The sequence below is a fragment of the Plectropomus leopardus genome, chromosome 2 (genome assembly GCF_026936395.1).
Source record: "Plectropomus leopardus strain MGB_pleo_1.0 chromosome 2, ASM2693639v1, whole genome shotgun sequence".
Taxonomy (NCBI): domain Eukaryota; kingdom Metazoa; phylum Chordata; class Actinopteri; order Perciformes; family Serranidae; genus Plectropomus; species Plectropomus leopardus.
In genome coordinates, this window is record NC_142177.1 from 35994233 (window position 1) to 36013052 (window position 18820).

An 18820-nucleotide genomic window follows, 5' to 3' on the forward strand; every position below is an offset into this window, starting at 1 on the left:
TGGCTAACTGACCTCTGATTGGCATTTTCTGGGTGCCAGTAGGTCAAATGACCAATGGGAAAGAATTTCACTTCCAGGCTTTTTTTCATGAGAAAAAATTGTAACAAGCAGCTAATTCAGTTGTTGTCACATGGAGAGATTTGATCCAAACAGGATTTCTGTGTGGAACAAAGTTACAGTGTGCCAAAGCGACATGACAATGCATTTTGAGGAGCAAACAGGGTTAACAGTCTGGCTGTGAAAATACTCTGGAGATTAGTGTCCAGATCTCACATCCAAGGTGTATTTTGTCCCGTTAGCTTGTTAGCAGCATCGAACACACTTTGATTTAATCTGGTAGAAAAATCAGCTATTGGCCATTGGACAATTTAATGTTGAATCACAAATTTGTGTGAGGATTTCTTCACATAACAATTTGGGACATTTTTACTATTTTCTCATGCTGTTACACACATTAAAATTACAAATGTACGGGAATTCACTGGTTTGGTGGTATTGTGATGTTTACTCTCTCGTATAAAAAGGCCTTACTTCAGTGCAAAACTAATGTCTCTTTATAAAGCCTTTAGTTCAGAAATTAAAGGTCTTCAGGTATCAAAAAAAAAACAACCTGAAAATCACCTGTGTGGCTCAACTAACGGCCTAGTTGAACAATTTTAACTTTTGTATTAGTTCGGTTTGTTCCGAGTTAACGGTCCAGGATAATGGCTACAATAGTTTGGCGCAGGTTAGCCAACAGTCCAGTTTAAGGGCTATAACATGTCGTCACAGGTTAGCTTAAAGTCCAGTTGAGCAGCAAATTTTTAAATTCAGGTTTTGTAATAAATCAGTTTAGCCGGTAAAACATTTTGATCGAGATAAGCTTGCTCCTTTTTTACACAGACAGTGTACAAAGATGGACGACGCGCCCCCAGTTAACCCCGCTATGCTTAAATGAAGCTAAAATATCCCGGATCTGGCCGCTGCCATTTTGCGCTGGTGACATCATTTGGAGCCGCGGTCTGTGCAGTAGCGATGTCCGTGGTGGGGAGTTTCCGCCAAAACACCTGTCCGACCAATCGTGAGCAGCGCCATTGAATGCGAGTGCATGGATTGGCTGTCACAGCTGTCAATCATAGCAGAAAATCCCCGTCTTTTAGAATTGAAAAACTCATGAAAACTTATAAAAATTATCGCTTTAACAAACATCATGATGATAACTCCCTGTAGTGACAGAAACCATCTTTGGAAACATTTATTTGGCGTGTACTTGGAGTTTTTAGTTTGGCCTGTGTCCCATTCACTAACATGGAGGGGCGGACTTTATGACCTATACTGCAGACAGACACCAGGGGGCGATCAAGAATGAAAAGCCACACTCTGGGGGAACTGTCATGTTGTCCATCTTTATATACAGTCTTTGCCTTTTTAGCAGTGTAAGAATTAGTTAATGTTTTGTTTGACTGTAGTAGCTATAGCACTTTCATACAGGTTATCTAGCAATCCAGTTCAAGGACTAAGTTTAACGTTAAAGTGTATGTTTTGTACTGTGAGGCGTCCTGGATATTCTTTTGTAATCCAGTATGATAAACAGTTGGAGCAGAGAGACACCAGGGAACACCAAAAGGATCTGACACTGATAGTAAATCCTTTCTCACTTCCTCTTATCTTTCATGTTTTTTCTTGTCTGTTCTGCTGTTTCCCGGCTCAGAGTGCTGATCGGAGGCATTTGTTGAAGTTGAGACGGTCACCAGGACACGGGTCCAGAGACGTCCACGACCTTTGGCTCGGGCCCCCCTTTCTCTGTGTGCTCCTTGATTCATGTTTTTCCTCACTTTTTCAGGAGTCAGCAGTGAGTTTAAATGTGTGTGTGTTTGTGTGTGTTTTGGTGCCTTTATGCAACACTCAAATATAGCCTCACAGTCATCATGGCGTTCTCCACAGAATGTTGTTATTCAGTCTCAAGGTATCACAGATGTGAGATCACATCACTGAGGTCAAAACAAAATGTATTCAGATTAAAACACAATATCAGCCAATTAGCATCTTGCAAGGACACATTATCTGAAACTGTTGACAAAACATAAACACACACATGTGATATGACTGTGAGGAACAAACTGCAATCTATCTGAGGCATTGAATGTAGGCCAACCGTAAGCCCCTTTTTAAAGGTCAGTACTCTCATTGTAAATGTGTAAAATGCAGACTTCATGTAAAGCTGTGAACATTTTATCATCATTATTCAGTAATAATTTAAATGATTCCTCAACTTTTTGTAGCTACATTAATAGGACAAAACTTAATGTTACTGAAAAACCAATGACATTCACAGCAGCATCTGTTGTACTTTGTGTTTACTTCTAAATGGCAAATGTCAGAATACTAAACTAAGATGGTTGGCTGCATTAAGGCAAAGATGCGAGGCGTTTAGATATGTTTGCATGGCTGTTACTGTGTGCAAAGTCTCATAACACCTTACTCTGTAGGTTTGCAGAGATCTGTATGCATTTATTCAGTAAAGCAATATTTAAGTTTTTTTCTTTTTAGGGTTTTTCTGAAATTAGAATTTCCATTAAATTTCTCATAATATAGGCAAGAAAAATCAGGTTTATTCACAAAGCACCTTATCATAAACAAATGTTTTTCAAAGTGCTTTACAGGCAGAAGAAAAGAGAAATTAAAAGATTACCAAGAAAATAAGAAATAGACTTAAAGGCAAATTTAATAAAAGTACAGACCAATGCATTTAAATGTTTAGACTTAAAAATTTTCGCTCTCATTTAAATTACAAAAAAATAAAGTTCCAATTTAAGATTATCTTAAAGGCCACATGGAGTTAGTATTATCATATATAAATTATAATAAATGACAAAATGTTTTTAAAGGCCATAACTTTAACACCTATCAGATTATTTATTTAGATTTTTATATTGGTATAAAATTTGCAAATGGACCATGTTAGTCCAACTATTTAATTCAAACCGATTTAAACAGCAGTTTGCTTGTTTTTTCCCCAAAAAGTGTATTCAGACTTAACTGTAAGCAAATTTTATACATTATGGCGAAGATGTGACCATGTGAGCTGAGAGAAACTGGCCACAAACTGCAGAGTTGGGTTTTTTCTTGCGGTCTGAGATCGGTCAGATCGTGAGCTGAAGTGCTTAAACACACAGTTTTAAGCTGTGGGGCGAGTAAACTGTCTGCAGAAACACCAGCGCTCAGATTTGCTTAAACAAGAGGCAAAATTGCAGCTTTTTTCCTCTACCAGCTTGAGATGCACTGTTAATGATTATACTGATATCATTATTTAACAGCAGATACATTTTGAAATCGAAATTTTGGCAAAAAGTTGCTGGTTAATCTCCCTGCCAGTGAGCAAGGCAGTAAACCTCAAAATACTGCCGCGATTTATTGTCTGTCGGCTTCCTGCTATTGTTCTGTCTGCTTGCAGATTGACCTTTGACCCCCTCTCTCTTGTCAGACTCACCTCGCTGCGTCTGTCATTTGTTCGTAGAGTCGAACCAAATTAAAACAGGAAAAGAAACTCGGCTTTCACATTTGTTCCTTTTCACTCTGAGAAGCAGACGAAGAGTTGTGTCAGCTGACGAGGAAATCCGTCCAAATTGCAGCGCTCCACTGGGACGACGAGGAGGGGAAATCCGCCTAAAACTTCCTGTCAGGAAGAAAGAGGATTTCTCACAATCTCTGTTCCCAGACCAACCTCGTAGTTAGAAGACATAAAATTAGGTACAATTGAGTAGTTTTTCCGTCAATATATCAACTTTATTTGAATCGTTTAATATCAGCAGTGTCTCAAAGGGTTAACAACAGCAGCAGATTACGTCCTCAGAGAAGCTGGTTTGCAGTTAGACATCAGAGGGAAGAAGCAAATTTAAAAAGATGAAAAGAAAATGTGTAAAACGGAGTAAAAATGCAATAAAAAGCTAACCGCAGTCCAGCGTTATTAAAAATATAATAAATCACCTCTGAAATAAGAAGCCCAAGAAACGTGTTCAGAGAAAAGTTTTTATCTCCCAAAAATATACCAATCTTTATTTATGTTGTACTTATCAAAACAGTTCAGAGTGATAAACCAGAGTTATTAAATCCAAAGATCAGAGTGTTTTTTATGACTGTTTCTCTGGCAGGCACCGGCTCATTATTCTAACAGAAGTTTCTACAACATCAATTTGTGTAAATTTGTTTTGTAATATTCTTTATTTTGCAGCACTGTTAGGTGAACACTACAAAAGTACTATTCCTGCAAAGGTGGGATTTACCTGAGTATTTTTTATTTGCATATAAGGTTTAAATACAATTTTGAGAGAATGGAAACTTTAAAAAATGTACCCAAACTGTAGAGGAACGTGATCCCTCAACTTATCCAAAAAACAAAAAAATCACTATTTAAAATAGGTGACAGTGACAATGTGACACTTTTTTAGTGTTTTAAATTGTATTCAGAGCGGAGTACAAAGATACTGGCACAGATTTAAAAGCCCTTATGATTTAAAACTGAAGCCATGATTTAAATGATCATTTACATATTCCTGTCATTTTATCCTAAAAAAATAGACATTTCGATTTTTAGAATTACATGGTGTAGTATTGTTACTTTTAAATTATGTAGTACTCCCACCAGTGAGTGACTTCCATGACATTGTTGAGTTAAATATTGTACTTTTCACTCCACTACCATTATTTGACCGTTAAAGTTACAAGTTACTTACGATAAACATTATGACATGATGCAGTATCATACGACTTATTGATGGACTTTAATAATCTTACTGTTCTTCTTTCATTTATTACTATTAATGTTTCCTCTTATTGAATTGTTGCATACATATATACGTGTCTGCGTGTACATGTGTATGTGTGTACGTTTATGCATATGTTTCATAATCACTGTTTTTGTGTTTTTCTTTTGGACAACACTTTGTGCTTTTGCTTGAAAAGTGCTCTACAAATAAAATGTATTATTATTATCATTATTACTAATAATCCCCATAGTATCCAAGTATCCAAAATTGGCTCCACGTTGAAAAAAAAACAACAATATATGTCGCTTACGTGTATTCTTTAGCGATTACAGCAGAATAATATAATAATAATTCTATTAAAATATAACACTGTGAAAGGAGCCATTCTACGTTATGAGTAATTTTACGTTTTCTATTTTTTTTTTCTGGTAACACTTCTATACTTAAGGAAAATTGTAATTCAGGTATTTTACTTGTAATTGAGTATTTTTAAACTATAATATTTATACTTTTTCTTTATCAGAGTATCTGAGTGCTTCTTCCCCCTGTGGTAATGTGTAGCTACTATAGTCTGTGTACAATAGTCCCCATAGAGCTCTGGAGGCTAAACAGGGACAGAGGGAAGGGGTGTTTATATATTTCTGCAACTACAGGATGCTGTTACACAAGATACTGTGCCCAAAACAAGTGCTAAAACTGCTGCTAATACTATTACTGTAAGTACCAGTACTACTGCTGGCACTGCTGGGAGAGTGGTAGAAGGAGGTGACCTCTGCTGGGAGGTTCCTACTTTGCCAGTTTCTGTTGTTTTTTTCTTTCTCTTCCTAGATTAAAGAGGAAAAGACGTGACGCCAGCAGTCGCTCCAGCCTCTCTGGCTGCTCTCTGCCTCACTGGACACTGAGCTGAGAGTTTGCTCGTTAGTTGTGATTTGTTTGTAAGTTCCCATTTCACAGGGATTGTTGCATTTCGGGCTGAAAATGAGTAAAGAATACTGCTAATATTCCCAACACTGCCTGGATCCACCCTTTAGTTTTTAATTTTTTTTAATTGAAAGTACTTACATTTCTAGAGATTTTTACGTCTATCTAAAGGCGGTTACTTTCAGTTTTCTTACACCTATTATTGTTGGAACTGAAGTCTATTGTTTTCTAATAGTTTTTTTCCTGCACATAGGATGTTATCTGTGTGTTTTTTCCTGTAGTTTGTAGAGGAGGTCGTTTTTAAGGGTCAGGATCAACGTGAGAGGAGAAAACTGATGTGAATATCCAGCGCTGACTGAAAACACTCTTTACTTTTTCTACTTATTATTTATTTCTGCTCACTGAGGACAACACTGAAGTGGTGGATTTCTTTTTCCACCCTGGATGTGACACTTTGAGTCATGCTGCTGCTGTTTCTGCTGCTGCTCTGCCTGCAAACTTCACTGCAAGAACAGGTAACACACCTCCAACTCTTCAGCACCTGTTCTCTTTAGACCTTTAAACTACAAGGGGATTGCTTTACTCTGATAAAAATACACACCTCGCTGTTTTTCTCCCAGAGCCTGATCTTACAGAATATTTTTTCTCATTTGTACAGAATGTAATTACTTTTTTTTGGTAACTGAATGAATGAGAAGTTGTGAATCCTGTGGACGCAGCCAAAATGTGTTTGCATAAAGCGAAAATCTCAGGGGTTAACTGCTAGTTGTGCAAAACAGTACGAGTACAGTTTTTTACAGTTTTGTTTAAAAAACCAACATAATAAAACAAAAAAAGTGGTACTCAAGCAATTAATTATTGTACCTCCAGGGCGTTGGGGGACTCAAAAGACACAGATTAAGAGATAAATGGATCAAACTTCAACAGGACATCTGCAGTCGTGTTCAAGGCTCTGTGAGAGTGGACTGAAGCACAGCAGTGCTTTAGGTGCATGTTTGTATCAGCATGCTAACATGCTCATAGTGACAATTATAATATGTGCTGATGTTTGATATGTAATGTTTACCGGGTTCATTATCTTAGTTTAGCCTGTTAGCATGCTAACATTTTTTTGACCTTATACTTTCCAAAATTGAAAACAGGCATTATGCAAGTACAAAGTACAAATCTGTCTTCCAAAATTGCTGCGCCAAAACAGAGAAATAGACCAGCAGCTTCATCTGAGCCCCCACTCATCCCAAATTATTGGAAAGAGACAGAGAAGAAAGACATACAAAATTAAATTTATTTATAGAGCACAATTAAAAACAACCGTTGTTGACCAAAGTGCTGTAGAAATTAAACGAAATTGCACACAAATTATAATAAATGATAATAAACTTGATTTGTAGTGCTGTCCGAAAAAACAAAAGCAATAATGATGAAACGCATATACACACCACATTATACACATAAAGACATATGTATATTTATATGTGTGCATACTAACATATCTGCCAGTGCATACACACGCACAAAACAACTCAGTTAGAAGAAATAATAATAATTAAGTGAAATAAAACAGTAAGTAAGTTTTCAGATGTGATATAAAAGTGTGAACAGAGTCAGCAGATCTGATGGATTTGCTCCTTTGACATTATTTTTTTTATACATTTTGATAAGAAGTTTGATTTGAGGCGTAAATCTTTCATCTGAGAATCAGAAACGTGTCTACGTCCCAGTAAAACCAGCATAACTGCTGTTGTACAATCCCAGTGCGTACATTATTCACTCTCCATGGAGCTTCTTTCACTAAAACTTCTCAAATATCTGTTTTGCTTATTATCACACAGACAAATCTTGTTTGACAAATCATTCATCGCTTTGGTCAACATATTTGGTTTTAAATGTATTTTATTGAAGTGTACAGTTTTAAATTAACTACTTTCATTTTATACAACTTCACAGATCTATTCAACCACATTTCAATTGTATTTCAATTGTTTTCTTACACCACTACATTTGTTTTCTGTTTATTAGTTACTTGCAGGTTAAATTTCACATGCTAAATATGTGATCAATAACTGAATTGTTTATAGATTAAACTACCCATCTGTATACAAAGTAGTTACAATTAGCCTTCCCTAGGCCATGTTAACACTGCTTACACATGAATGCGTCAATAATAATAATAATTATTTCAATAATTTGATATATATGAAAATAAAACACTGAATAACCGGTTTTATCAGTGACTTGAGTACTTCTGCTGCCAGATGTGTACTGTTGATGTTGGCCATGTCGTAAACTCCTGTGGGCTGAGTGCCCCTTTGGCGTTTGAAACAAGAATAAAAGTCTTCATTCATTCAGTAATACTACCGCTGCCAACATAAAGCTATTAGTGCAACATTACTGCAACGTACAGTGGTGTCAGTATCAGTGGTTTTAATAGAAGCTGTTACTTGAATAAAAACAGGGCTGTTTTGATTCCTACAGTACATCTGAAGTGAGACGAACAGGTGTTAAGAATATTACAGAGAGAAACTGGAGTCAGATTGAGTCACATACAGATTTCCTCTGCTCCCTCAGACTCCTGCTCCTGGGCGGTGTGATGTCTTACAGAGGGAAGACCTGCACACCTCCTGCACTTCCTGTGCCGCCGCCGCCTCCAGCAGCTGCCCCCACGGCTTCAGCAGAGTGGGCACAACCAACTGCAGGTGAGTACCAGGTTACACACAGTAACACGGTATACAGTTCTTCAAAGAAGTGCAGCGTTGTTTCCAAAACACAAACAAACCTTAACTTCATGTATGTGACATAAATGCAGAAAAGTGTGGTGTAGTAACTGTAGCGGTAGTAGTAGTAGTAGGGGTTGTGGTAGCAGTAATAGTAGTGGTAGTGGTAGTAGTAGTAGAAGTAGTAGTAGTGGTATTAGTAGTAGCGGCAGTAGTAGTAGTAGTAGTATTAGTGGTAGTGGTAGTAGTAGTAGTAGTAGCAGTAGTAGTATTAGTTGTAGTGGTAGTAGTAGCGATAGTAGTAGCAGTAATAGGAGTAGTAGTAGTGGTAGTGACAGTAGCAGTAATAGTAGTAGAAGTGGTAGTAGTAGCGGTAGTAGTAGCAGTAATAGGAGTAGTAATAGTAGTAGTAGTAGTGACAGTAGCAGTAATAGTGGTAGTAGTGGTAATAATAGCAGTAGTGGTTGTGGTAGTAGTAGTAGTAGTAGTAGTGGTAGTGGTAGCAGTAGTCGAAGTAGTAGTAGTAGTGGTAGTAGCAGTAGTAGTAGTAGCAGTAGTAGTAGTAGCAGCAGTAGTAGCAGTAGTAGCAGTAGCAGTAGTAGTAGCAGTAGCAGTAGTAGTAGTAGTAGCAGTAGCAGCGGTAGCAGTAGTAGTAGTAGTAGTAGCAGTAGCAGTAGTAGTAGTAGCAGCAGTAGTAGCAGTAGTAGTAGTTGCAGCAGTAGTAGCAGTAGTAGTAGTTGCAGCAGTAGTAGCAGTAGTAGTAGTAGCAGCAGTAGTAGCAGTAGTAGTAGTAGCAGTAGTAGTAGTAGTAGTAGTAGCAGTAGTAGTAGTAGCAGTAGTAGTAGTAGTAGTAGTAGCAGCAGTAGTAGCAGTAGTAGTAGTAGCAGTAGCAGTAGTAGTAGTAGTAGCAGCAGTAGTAGCAGTAGCAGTAGTAGTGGTAATATGTGATGTAATGTGACATGAATGAAGCCGTTTTCTCGCCTCGTGTTCACTGTGCTGCAGTTACGTGGTGCAGATCGGTGGCAGGGAGACGGAGCTGGGTGGATGTCAGCACATCTGTGTGAAGGGGTTCATGCAACCACAATGCTGCTCACAGCACTGGGGACCTCTTTGTCTCTGTAAGACACACACACACACACACACACACACACACACACACACTCTGAGTTCATCCAAATGACAGTGTTGAATCAGCGGGGGTCCTGGCACAGAGGACTCAGCCAGTAAAATGTGTCAAGTAAAGTTGTGACGTGCAAAGTCCCAGTTTGTGACATTAATAGTGTAATTCTGTAGTGTAATTCACTTGTAGATCATGGACATGGGGAGTACAGTGACGGTCACTGTGATACCGTTACAATGTTGTAAACCGCTTTTTCAGTTTTGTCATCTAAAAATCAAGTCTCAAATGTTCAATCATGTTTATTTGTCACATGCACAAACTTAATTTTAGATCACAAAACTGAGCAATCATTTTACAACTCTTTGAAGTCATCACAGTCATTGTAGTCTACATGTCCACGATGGACCAGATAAATGTAATTTAAACAGAACTGCAGATAATTAATCATAAAATTATGTTTAATATTTTCTGATGACATTTTTATTAAAATATTGGGTAATATTTTTTAGAGGAACTGTTCCTTTTGAAAGTACACTATGTTTGATTTGGGAAAACATGCAAGCACAGCAATGCTAAATATCCAGAGATCCCAGCGGTGTTTTTCGACTAGATTTTAGACAAGAATTCCCAGGACACACTGGGTCTCATATTTTGGTATCCGGCACTGCTGTGTTGTGTTTTGGTGTCTGATAAGCCTTCAGCTGACTGTATTTGTCATTTATGTGAAGCCAGAGTTTTTCTCACCCCAAAATAAAAGGCTTTTAGTAAAAGGTTTCCAGAACGTCTAAATCTGAAAACACAGGCCACGTGTTTTTGTGTTGATGAGGAAAACTGAGCTTTTGGGAAACTCAAAACTGAGTGTCAGTTAAATTAGGAAACAACTTTCTGTCTTCTCTAACCTTCCCATTGCAGTCAATCAAATGTCAGATGTTTTCATTCATTTTTCTTTTTTTATCTGATTTTCTGCTTTTTTCTGCTTTTTTGGGGGATTTTGTACTGTAAAACAAGTCATTTGAAGATTGAGCCCTTAATATGATTTTATTTTTATTTTTTTCTGCATTATATAGATGAAGCAATGAATAAGTTAATCATGAAAATTATCCACAGATTAATTGTCAATGAAAATAATATAAGTAGTTGCTACCCCAGAATTTATATATCCTCTTTTAATTATCCAGTAACACATTTTTATTCATTTTTGAAATGTAAGAAACGTTTTAAACTTTTTAAAACTTATTTTTTCCCCTTTTTTCTGTTATGTTGGAGTCATAGACAACAGAGAAATAACTTTACAGTCTATGAATGGAGTAAACGGCCCTTTAATAAGAAGGCGGGTCTGTTTTGATTTTCTGTAGCTCTAATTGGTTGTTTTATTCTTCACACCAATCACGTACCGCCACGTCACGCCTGAAAGCCCCGCTTGAATTTTCTGTCAGGTAGAAGAAAAAGTAACGTTGGAGATCTCTGCCTAACGTTAGCTTGATCGAGACATTCAGTTTCGTTATTTTGTCGTCGTGCAGCGCTGTCACAAACAGTAAGTGATCGTTTATTTCGTTTAGAGAGTTAAGTTAGCTTATCAACAAACATTTAATATGAAAGATGCCGCTGTTAGCTTGTTTACCGCCGTCTGAGTCCCGCTGTTAGCATTTGTTACAGTCACTTATCGACGACAGTTTTACTTTCGCTGCTGTGAATTCACTTGAAATGTTTGGCTTTTAAAAGCCCCGATTGCGCTAAAACTACTGTAGCTCGGGTCAAAAAGTGAGAGTTTATTACTGTGGAGTTGTTACTAATGAAGGATTAACGTGAAAGTAACGGCAGCACTAAAGTTCAGTGAAAGTCTCAATACTAACACACATTATTAACCGCAAAATTTCTGTCTCCCACTTTATTAAACTGAAGCACTGATGGATAGTTTTCATTATTGTATTTTGGTTTATAGGAGGTGGTTCAACTGTCTGTATTCTCATATACATTTTGTTGCCAGGTTGAGTTAGTGATTAACGTTTCTATGCTCTGGCTTTTAACTATCTCCCCGTCTAATTAATTTAATCACATATTGTGGTTTTACTGTCTAAATCTGGAAACACAGGCCACGCGTTTTTGTGTTGATGAGGAAAACTAGGCTTTTGGGAAACTCAAAACTGAGTGTCAGTTAAATTAGGAGACAACATTTTGTCTTCTCTAACCTTCCCGTTGCAGTCAATCAAACGTCAGATGTTTTCATTAATTTTTCTTTTTTTCTGATTTTCGGCTTTTTTCCTGCTTTTTTTGGGGACTTTGTACTGTAAAACAAGTCATTTGAAGATTGAGCCCTTAATATGATTTTATTTTTATTTTTTTATCCACAGATTAATTGTCAATGAAAATAATATAAGTAGTTGCTACCCCAGAATTGTATTAAATTGAAGCACTGATGGATAGTTTCCATTATTGTATTTTGGTTTATAGCAGGTGGTTCAACTGTCTGTATTCTCATATACATTTTGTTGCCAGGTTGAGTTAGTGATTAACGTTTCTATGCTCTGGCTTTTAACTATCTCCCCGTCTAATTAATTTAATCACATATTATGGTTTTACTGTCTTAAACATGTTTTTTATGCTTTTTATGAGCTTTTATTACTTTGACTCTTCTTGTTTAGTATCTCTTTTATATGTTTTATTTCTTTATTTGTTCTCCACCTCAGACCTGTTCTGCAGCTTACTGCCAGAGCTATGGTATACATGTGTTGTATAATGATTTTATTTTATTTTACCATATTTTATTTGTGTATATGTATATATGTGGGTGTGTGTACGTGTATGTATGCATGTATTTGTGTGTTTGTATGAGATTATATATGTATTTATATACATGTTTCTCATAAATTGTTAGGTTTTAAATCTTAGCCCTCTTGTATGTAAAGCACTTTGAGCTGCATTTTATGTACAAAAGGGGCTATACAAAGCATATTATTATTAATAATTTGAATAATTCATATTATACCATGTTTAAATATTTTAAATATTCTAACTCTATTCCTGCATTTAAAGTAAATTCTAATGCTAATGCTTATGTACTTTCACTTCAGAAGCCTTTTAAATACCCATCTAAAAGCACACATGCAGAGTGGATTATTTTAGAGAAATATATATTTTATTACTTAATTAAAATTAATAATACATTCATTTGTCAGCACCAGGCATGGTGCAGCTGGTGAAGGTGGAGCTAAATTTGAATTACTATATACTGTTGGGTCTGTAAACCATTAATAATACATTACAATGTACACACATACAATACAAATTAGTGGTTGACTTATATTTTGTATTATTCTAAATCTGCAAAGTAGCTGGTAACTGCAGTTATAAAAAATACTGTGGTAGAGTAAATTTAACAATCTTTTCTTTCAAGAGGTGGTGGAGTAAAAGTATAAAGTTTCATAAAATGAAAATACTGAAGCACAGGTACTGTAATGTCATACAGACCTGCAGTACTTAAGAAAGAACAAATGATAACCAAGTGACTGTGACCTTTGAATTATAAAATTCTATCTGACACTTTTGTCAAAACTGAGTTATTAATATATTCTTAATCTGTGACAATTTATTAAAATTGTGTGAGGTGTTTTTTTTTTGAAGTTATACACAGTTTTGGATTTTTATTTTGACAACAAAAAGTTTATATCGTTTATGCTATTGGGAAAACAAAACTTAAAAGCTTGACATCTAAAAAACGCTCAGAACGCAGAAAGCAAAATAGACTGCTTACAATGAATATGTATATTTCTTATCAAGATTCAAGATTCCTTTATTGTCACTCAGACTCTATATCACACAGGTAAACAGCAGAATGAAATTTCGTTGCTTCTAGGCTCAAGATGTTAAAAACAAAACAAACAAACAAACAAACAAAAAAAACATGATTCATATACACATGTATAAAAGGCGGTTTAAATACAACAATAATCGAAGAACAGAAATATCACCTGTCTTTTTTCTGACCGTTGGTTTTCGTGTCTGTAGCCTGTCCCACCTGGTCAGGGAAGACCTGTAACTTCCATGGAACCTGTTTGGATGGAGATCTCGGCAACGGGACCTGCGTCTGTGACGTCAGTATCCTGTTTGACTGTCTGTCTGTGACTATCCTCGCTGTTTGTCAGAGTTCAGAGAGCAGTATTGTTTATGTATTCATAGGGGACGTTGTCCTTACAAAACACTGAATTTAATGACGGTAGCAGGACTAACTGTGAGACTTGATAACTGTTAATGAGTTGCAAACGTAGGTCATTGTTGCTGTTTGTTTTTTTAATCTAATTTAGATTGTGGAGGTGTTGGTGATAGTGCAGAAAAATAAAGTCATAAATAACCCTTTCTGTCATCAGGATGGCTTCTCTGGCTTTGCCTGTCAGGAGTGTAAGAATCAAAATGCCTTTGGAGAAAAGTGTGATAAAGGTAGGCTCTCTTTCTTCTTACCTCTGGTAAAAAAAGAGAAAAAATTAGTGTCTTGGTCAAAAAGAAAATTGCAGAAACAGAAAAAAACAAACCTTCAAATATAAATACTATGGTAATATTTGCAAGAAAGTCCCATAGATTAAGAATCTGTTCTCCATCTTTATGTGTGTGTGTTTAGAGTGTGATTGTGTGCATGGAGTGTGTAATAAAGGTCCAGAAGGTGATGGACAGTGTTTGTGTCAGCCACCGTACACCGGGAAGCGCTGTGACCAAGGTAACACCATGACACACTGCATAATACAGTATTCGATTATCATAATCCGTATCATGATTTATCAGACCATATTACTGCATTATTAGTAGGATAAAAGCGAGCAGAGGTCGACCGATATTGGTTTTTCAGAACCGATACAGACACTGATTACAGATTATCAGTAGTTAATGAGTCCAATAACTGATATTTGGAACTAATACGCATTTACAAATACAAAGAAAATCTTTCTATCAGTATTTAGAATTTTGAATATAACAAACTCCAACGTAAAACTTTGTTTAAATGCTTTAAGCAAATGTTAAATCAAAACTGAAACTTTCAACATCATATACAGCAAGTTCCCAGCAACTTTTCTTATAAAGTCAAGTGAAAACTTGAATAAAAACTGAACAAACAGAAATAGCTCCCTGAGGTTTTAAAAAGAAAAAGTTCTTCCTAGACTGACATTTACACGCCACCACAGATAATCAGCGCAATGCCAAATAATCTGACGACCCATCAAATTGAGTATTCGTAAATGTTTTAAATTTTGATCTGAATGCCTTTTTAAAAACCCTGAAACTATTTCCTGTGTTTTTACCAAAAAGAGAAACACATGGTGTGGAAAGTTCCCCTAAAACAGCGGTCGTCTGGATAGATGTTTCTTTCAGGCTGGACATGGACAATCAGAAGGTTCGGTGAAAGTGGGTCAGAAAAGGCCACGCAGCGCCTGCTGCTGCTCTCTGGACTGACTGTAAAGACTGGTCTGACTTGATTTTAACAGATAGTGGCCCAAAAAAGGTTGAAAGTTCAGAGAGGACACATAGTGAAAATAGTTTTGTCATCGAACAAAGGAAGCCGAAGTTCTGCTGTGAAAACACAATTAGAACTTTGTCTGCAGACATGCAGTCTAAAACTGGCAAAATTATTATTAAAATCAAGAACTGTCTGATCTTTCTGATCTCAAATTTTCACATGTGCAATTATCTCCGTGTGCAATTAGTGTACATAATTCTTATATATTTTTTTTTTCTAGACTGTATTTGTTGGCAGATTGTATTTTTGGGGTTTTATGCCACACTCTTTTTATTTATTATTTATTGCTCCAGTTTGTTTTCACTGTCTGTCTCGATGATGTTTGAGTGTTGCACACAGTGAGCTGCTGTTCTGCTTCGTGTTGTCTCTCAGTGAGCACCCGGTGCAGAAACTGCAGTCCCTACTCGTACTGTAAAGGAGAAGGAGACGCCGCCGACTGTGAATGTTTGCCCGGATACAGGAGGACGCCACAGGGCAACTGCGCAAGTAAAAACAAATCTCAACAGTCATCTCTGATTTTCTGCTTTATTGGATCCCAACTTTTAGCTGCTCTTTGGTGTCATAAAAAAATTAAAAAAGGAAAGTTTGCTTTGACTGGTGGGCGGTTCATATTTGATCAGAGCTGCGTAGTTTCACTCTTTGACTGCAGTTCATGAGCAGTGATTGACGTGATTGACAGTTGCGTCGGAGACTCTCTGGCCTTGGCTGGTTGTTTCTGAACCAGGACTGCTGCCAGAGCCAACTCATGTTTTCTTATTTTATTTTATTTTGATAAACGAGAATGTTTTGTGAATGTTTGTTTTCATTTTGAGATTGAGGATAAAAAAATCATGGGTGGTTTTTATTTTAGTGAGATTTTGGGTTTTCCTGCTCAGGTATTTGCTCAGCGAGGGACTGTGACGTCAACGCCCAGTGTTCCTCACAGGGGTCAAAGGTCGTTTGCGTCTGTAAGCCCGACTACCAGGGAGATGGAAAGATCTGCGTACCCAGAAACCCTTGCTCCGAGAACAACGGAGGGTGTCCTATCGACTCCACCATCTGTGTCTTCAAAGGACCCAATAAGGTGAGGACGCCCCGAGAACCGAGACCAGAATCAGGAAAATCCTTCATGAGATATGTTTAGGTTGAAAATCAAATCCAGAGCTAAATCCCGACACAGCGTTCATCCTCACTCTGTCTTCCTGTCTGTCTCTCAGTCCAGCTGCGAGTGTATGTTGGGCATGTCCCCTGTAGGTGGCAACGCTCAGTTTGGTTGTCAGTTGGTCTCTGCCTGCGTGCCAGCGGACACCTGTCATCCCTCAGCTGTCTGCCAGACTGAGATGGATGGACAACCCAGGTGAGACACAAACACTTTGTCTGTCTGTGTTTTGCTTAAGGACAGGTATCATTAAAATATTTGAACAGTACTTCCACTCTTACTGATACTGCTTATTGATCCACTGCTTTCATTTTATTCCTATTGGTTCTTTTCGGGGGGTTTTAAGGAAAAAAAAAACATTATTTTATTTTCTCTGTATATAAGAGCAGTATATAAATTAACATTCAGCAACAGCGTTGTTATGAACAAAGCACTATTATAGACAGTAACAATAATAGGATACGATGGTGAAACACGCCCCCCTTAAAAACAAAGTCAATTTACTGTAAAATTAAAAATTATTTGGATATGATTTTAGAACAAAGTAAGAACAGTGAAGAACAAAGTAAATGTTTTGTAAAATTACAGATTATTTGAATATGATTTTAGCATGTGCAGGATGATGGGCCACACTATCAGGGCAAGATGCGTTAACAGGAGATGAACTACGAGCTAAGCGGTCATAAAAGATGTATTTCTACGCCCGTATGTGATGCACTTTCGTTAGATGTTCTGAAAGATTGCTCGTGTTTTCACCCTTACGTGCAAAAGAGTTGTTGCACTTCTGGCGACGAGCAGTGTTGGCATCAACTCTTGATAAGTATAACCAGACTTTTGAGTGTGTCACTGAGAGGAAGGCTCGTGTGTGTGTGTGTGTGTGTGTGTGTGTGTGTGTGTGTGTGTGTGTGTGTGTGTGTGTGTGTGTGTGTGTGTGTGTTTGTGTTTGTGTACGTGGCGGAGCTGGCCCCGCCCCTTGCACATGCAGCAGGCCGACACACAGCTCTCCTCTGGATTAAAGAGCAAAAATGCATCGTAGAGGAATATCTTAATGCTTTTGCAAATTAGGAACTGATAGGATGATCTTTCTGTGATGACCTCTCAAAGATGGAGGCACTTGTTGATGCTTCAATCAGGAAACGTTTAATATGAGTAAGCGTACAAAAGATAACCTTAATGTTACCTAAATAAACAAGAAAAAAAATAGTTTATTTCTCCAATACCGATTGCAGAACCGTTAATGTCGGAGCTTATAAACACACCGGTCTGTAATAATTCAACCCCGGTGCCTGTTTAAAACCGGGTTTCTGTTCTCATCCTGAATTTTGTTGTTTGAAACCAGAGCTAGATCCAAGTCTAGATGCATAACTAGATCTAGAACTAGAAATTGACTGGAAGCAGAACAAGAGCCAGAGCCAGTTTCTTTGTTTTTGTCTGTCTCTCTTGTTCACTCTTTTGCTTTCTAGAACTTGAACTGGAAACAGAGGTCATCTCAGACAGCTTGCTTTCTTATTCTCCAGAAATACAGTTTAACTTTGTTTATCTCAGTGTGAGGTTGCCATGCCCTGGGTAACACTCGCTGTGGCGTCGCTCTCACTTTTGAGCGCTTTTACTGCTTATCTGTATCGCCTGATTTAAGGACACAGAGACGCAGCATTTAAATGGCCCTTAACTCTGTCTTCAGCTGTTTGTCAGTTTGAATGAAAGTGTGTGTATCAATCCCCTCTCAGGTGTGTGTGTGAGGCAGATCAGATTGGTGATGGACACCGTTGCTATGGTAACCTTATGGCGCAGTTGTTGGAGCTGGACAGGAGTGGAAGCCAGAGGGAAAATCTGACTGGAGCCGTCGCCTTGTTTGGTAAAGGAAACACAAATGCCTACTGAAAAGAGTTTTTCACACTGTGCTGTGCCACTGAAGTGATGTGAGTCACTGGCTCAACAGACATTCACTTCTGTTTGTTCTTCAAGTTGGTGATATAATTTAAGACCAAATTATTGTTTTTCTTTCTCTGTGAAAGAGCAATTGCGGCCAAAAGTTTAAAATAAACAAGCAGTAATGTGAGACCAAAGAATCATTTTTAAAAATGATTGTGAGAGAAAAAAAGTAATTGGTCTACTTGTTGTTGTTGCTGCTGTGTTGTGTCTTTGTTGTGACCTTTGGTATTTGTACTCGTGTATTTGTTTCAGAGAAAGGCTGTTTGATGCTGCTGAGTCACAGCGGACCCTTCACAGCTTTCATCCCTCTGCTGAAAACACCTCTGACAGTACGTCCCCTCTCTGTCCATCTGTCTGTCCCTGTGGTGTGACCTGCTGTCTCTCCTTAGACATCCACCTGTTTGTGTTGTCTGACAAACTTTATACCGTTTTCTTTCAATGATCTCCTCAGAGTTCCTCAGCAGAGAAACACAGGACTGTCCTGGATATTTTGCACGTACTATAGATTTATTTGAGGCATTTCAGCTTTGTTTCTGGCATATCAACTTTTTGGTGAGTGCTTCTACGCAGCTGTGAATCAGAGCTGTTTCAAATTCAGAACAAAACCCATCATCCAAATGTCAATGTGGACTGATCCAGAACTGCAATTTTAAAGTGTAATCTTTCGCCTTAGTTTGCATTAAATGGAGCCCTCAGCAGCTCTGTCATCAGATGTTTCTCACATTAACACTTAAAGCTCCAACTGTT

The 18820-nt window shown here is 37.5% G+C and overlaps 1 protein-coding gene across 2 annotated transcripts in view; it reads left to right on the forward strand.

The window, feature by feature from the left end:
• Nucleotides 1-5577: 5577 nt before the first annotated feature.
• The window catches only part of stab1 (stabilin 1), a 79489-nt gene continuing 66246 nt past the window's right edge, over nt 5578-18820 (forward strand). The window contains exons 1-12 of one of the 2 annotated variants that reach the window (XM_088069692.1): nt 5578-5680; nt 6073-6181; nt 8235-8362; nt 9383-9498; nt 13506-13591; nt 13865-13934; nt 14113-14208; nt 15376-15489; nt 15879-16066; nt 16200-16339; nt 17869-17996; nt 18326-18402. In XM_088069692.1, coding sequence (XP_087925818.1) covers nt 6128-6181; nt 8235-8362; nt 9383-9498; nt 13506-13591; nt 13865-13934; nt 14113-14208; nt 15376-15489; nt 15879-16066; nt 16200-16339; nt 17869-17996; nt 18326-18402 — 1197 coding nt within the window. In that variant the 5' untranslated portion in view covers nt 5578-5680; nt 6073-6127. Of the gene's footprint in view, nt 6182-8234; nt 8363-9382; nt 9499-13505; nt 13592-13864; nt 13935-14112; nt 14209-15375; nt 15490-15878; nt 16067-16199; nt 16340-17868; nt 17997-18325; nt 18403-18820 lie in introns of both variants that reach the window. The other variant, XM_042509795.2, reaches the window with a different exon arrangement.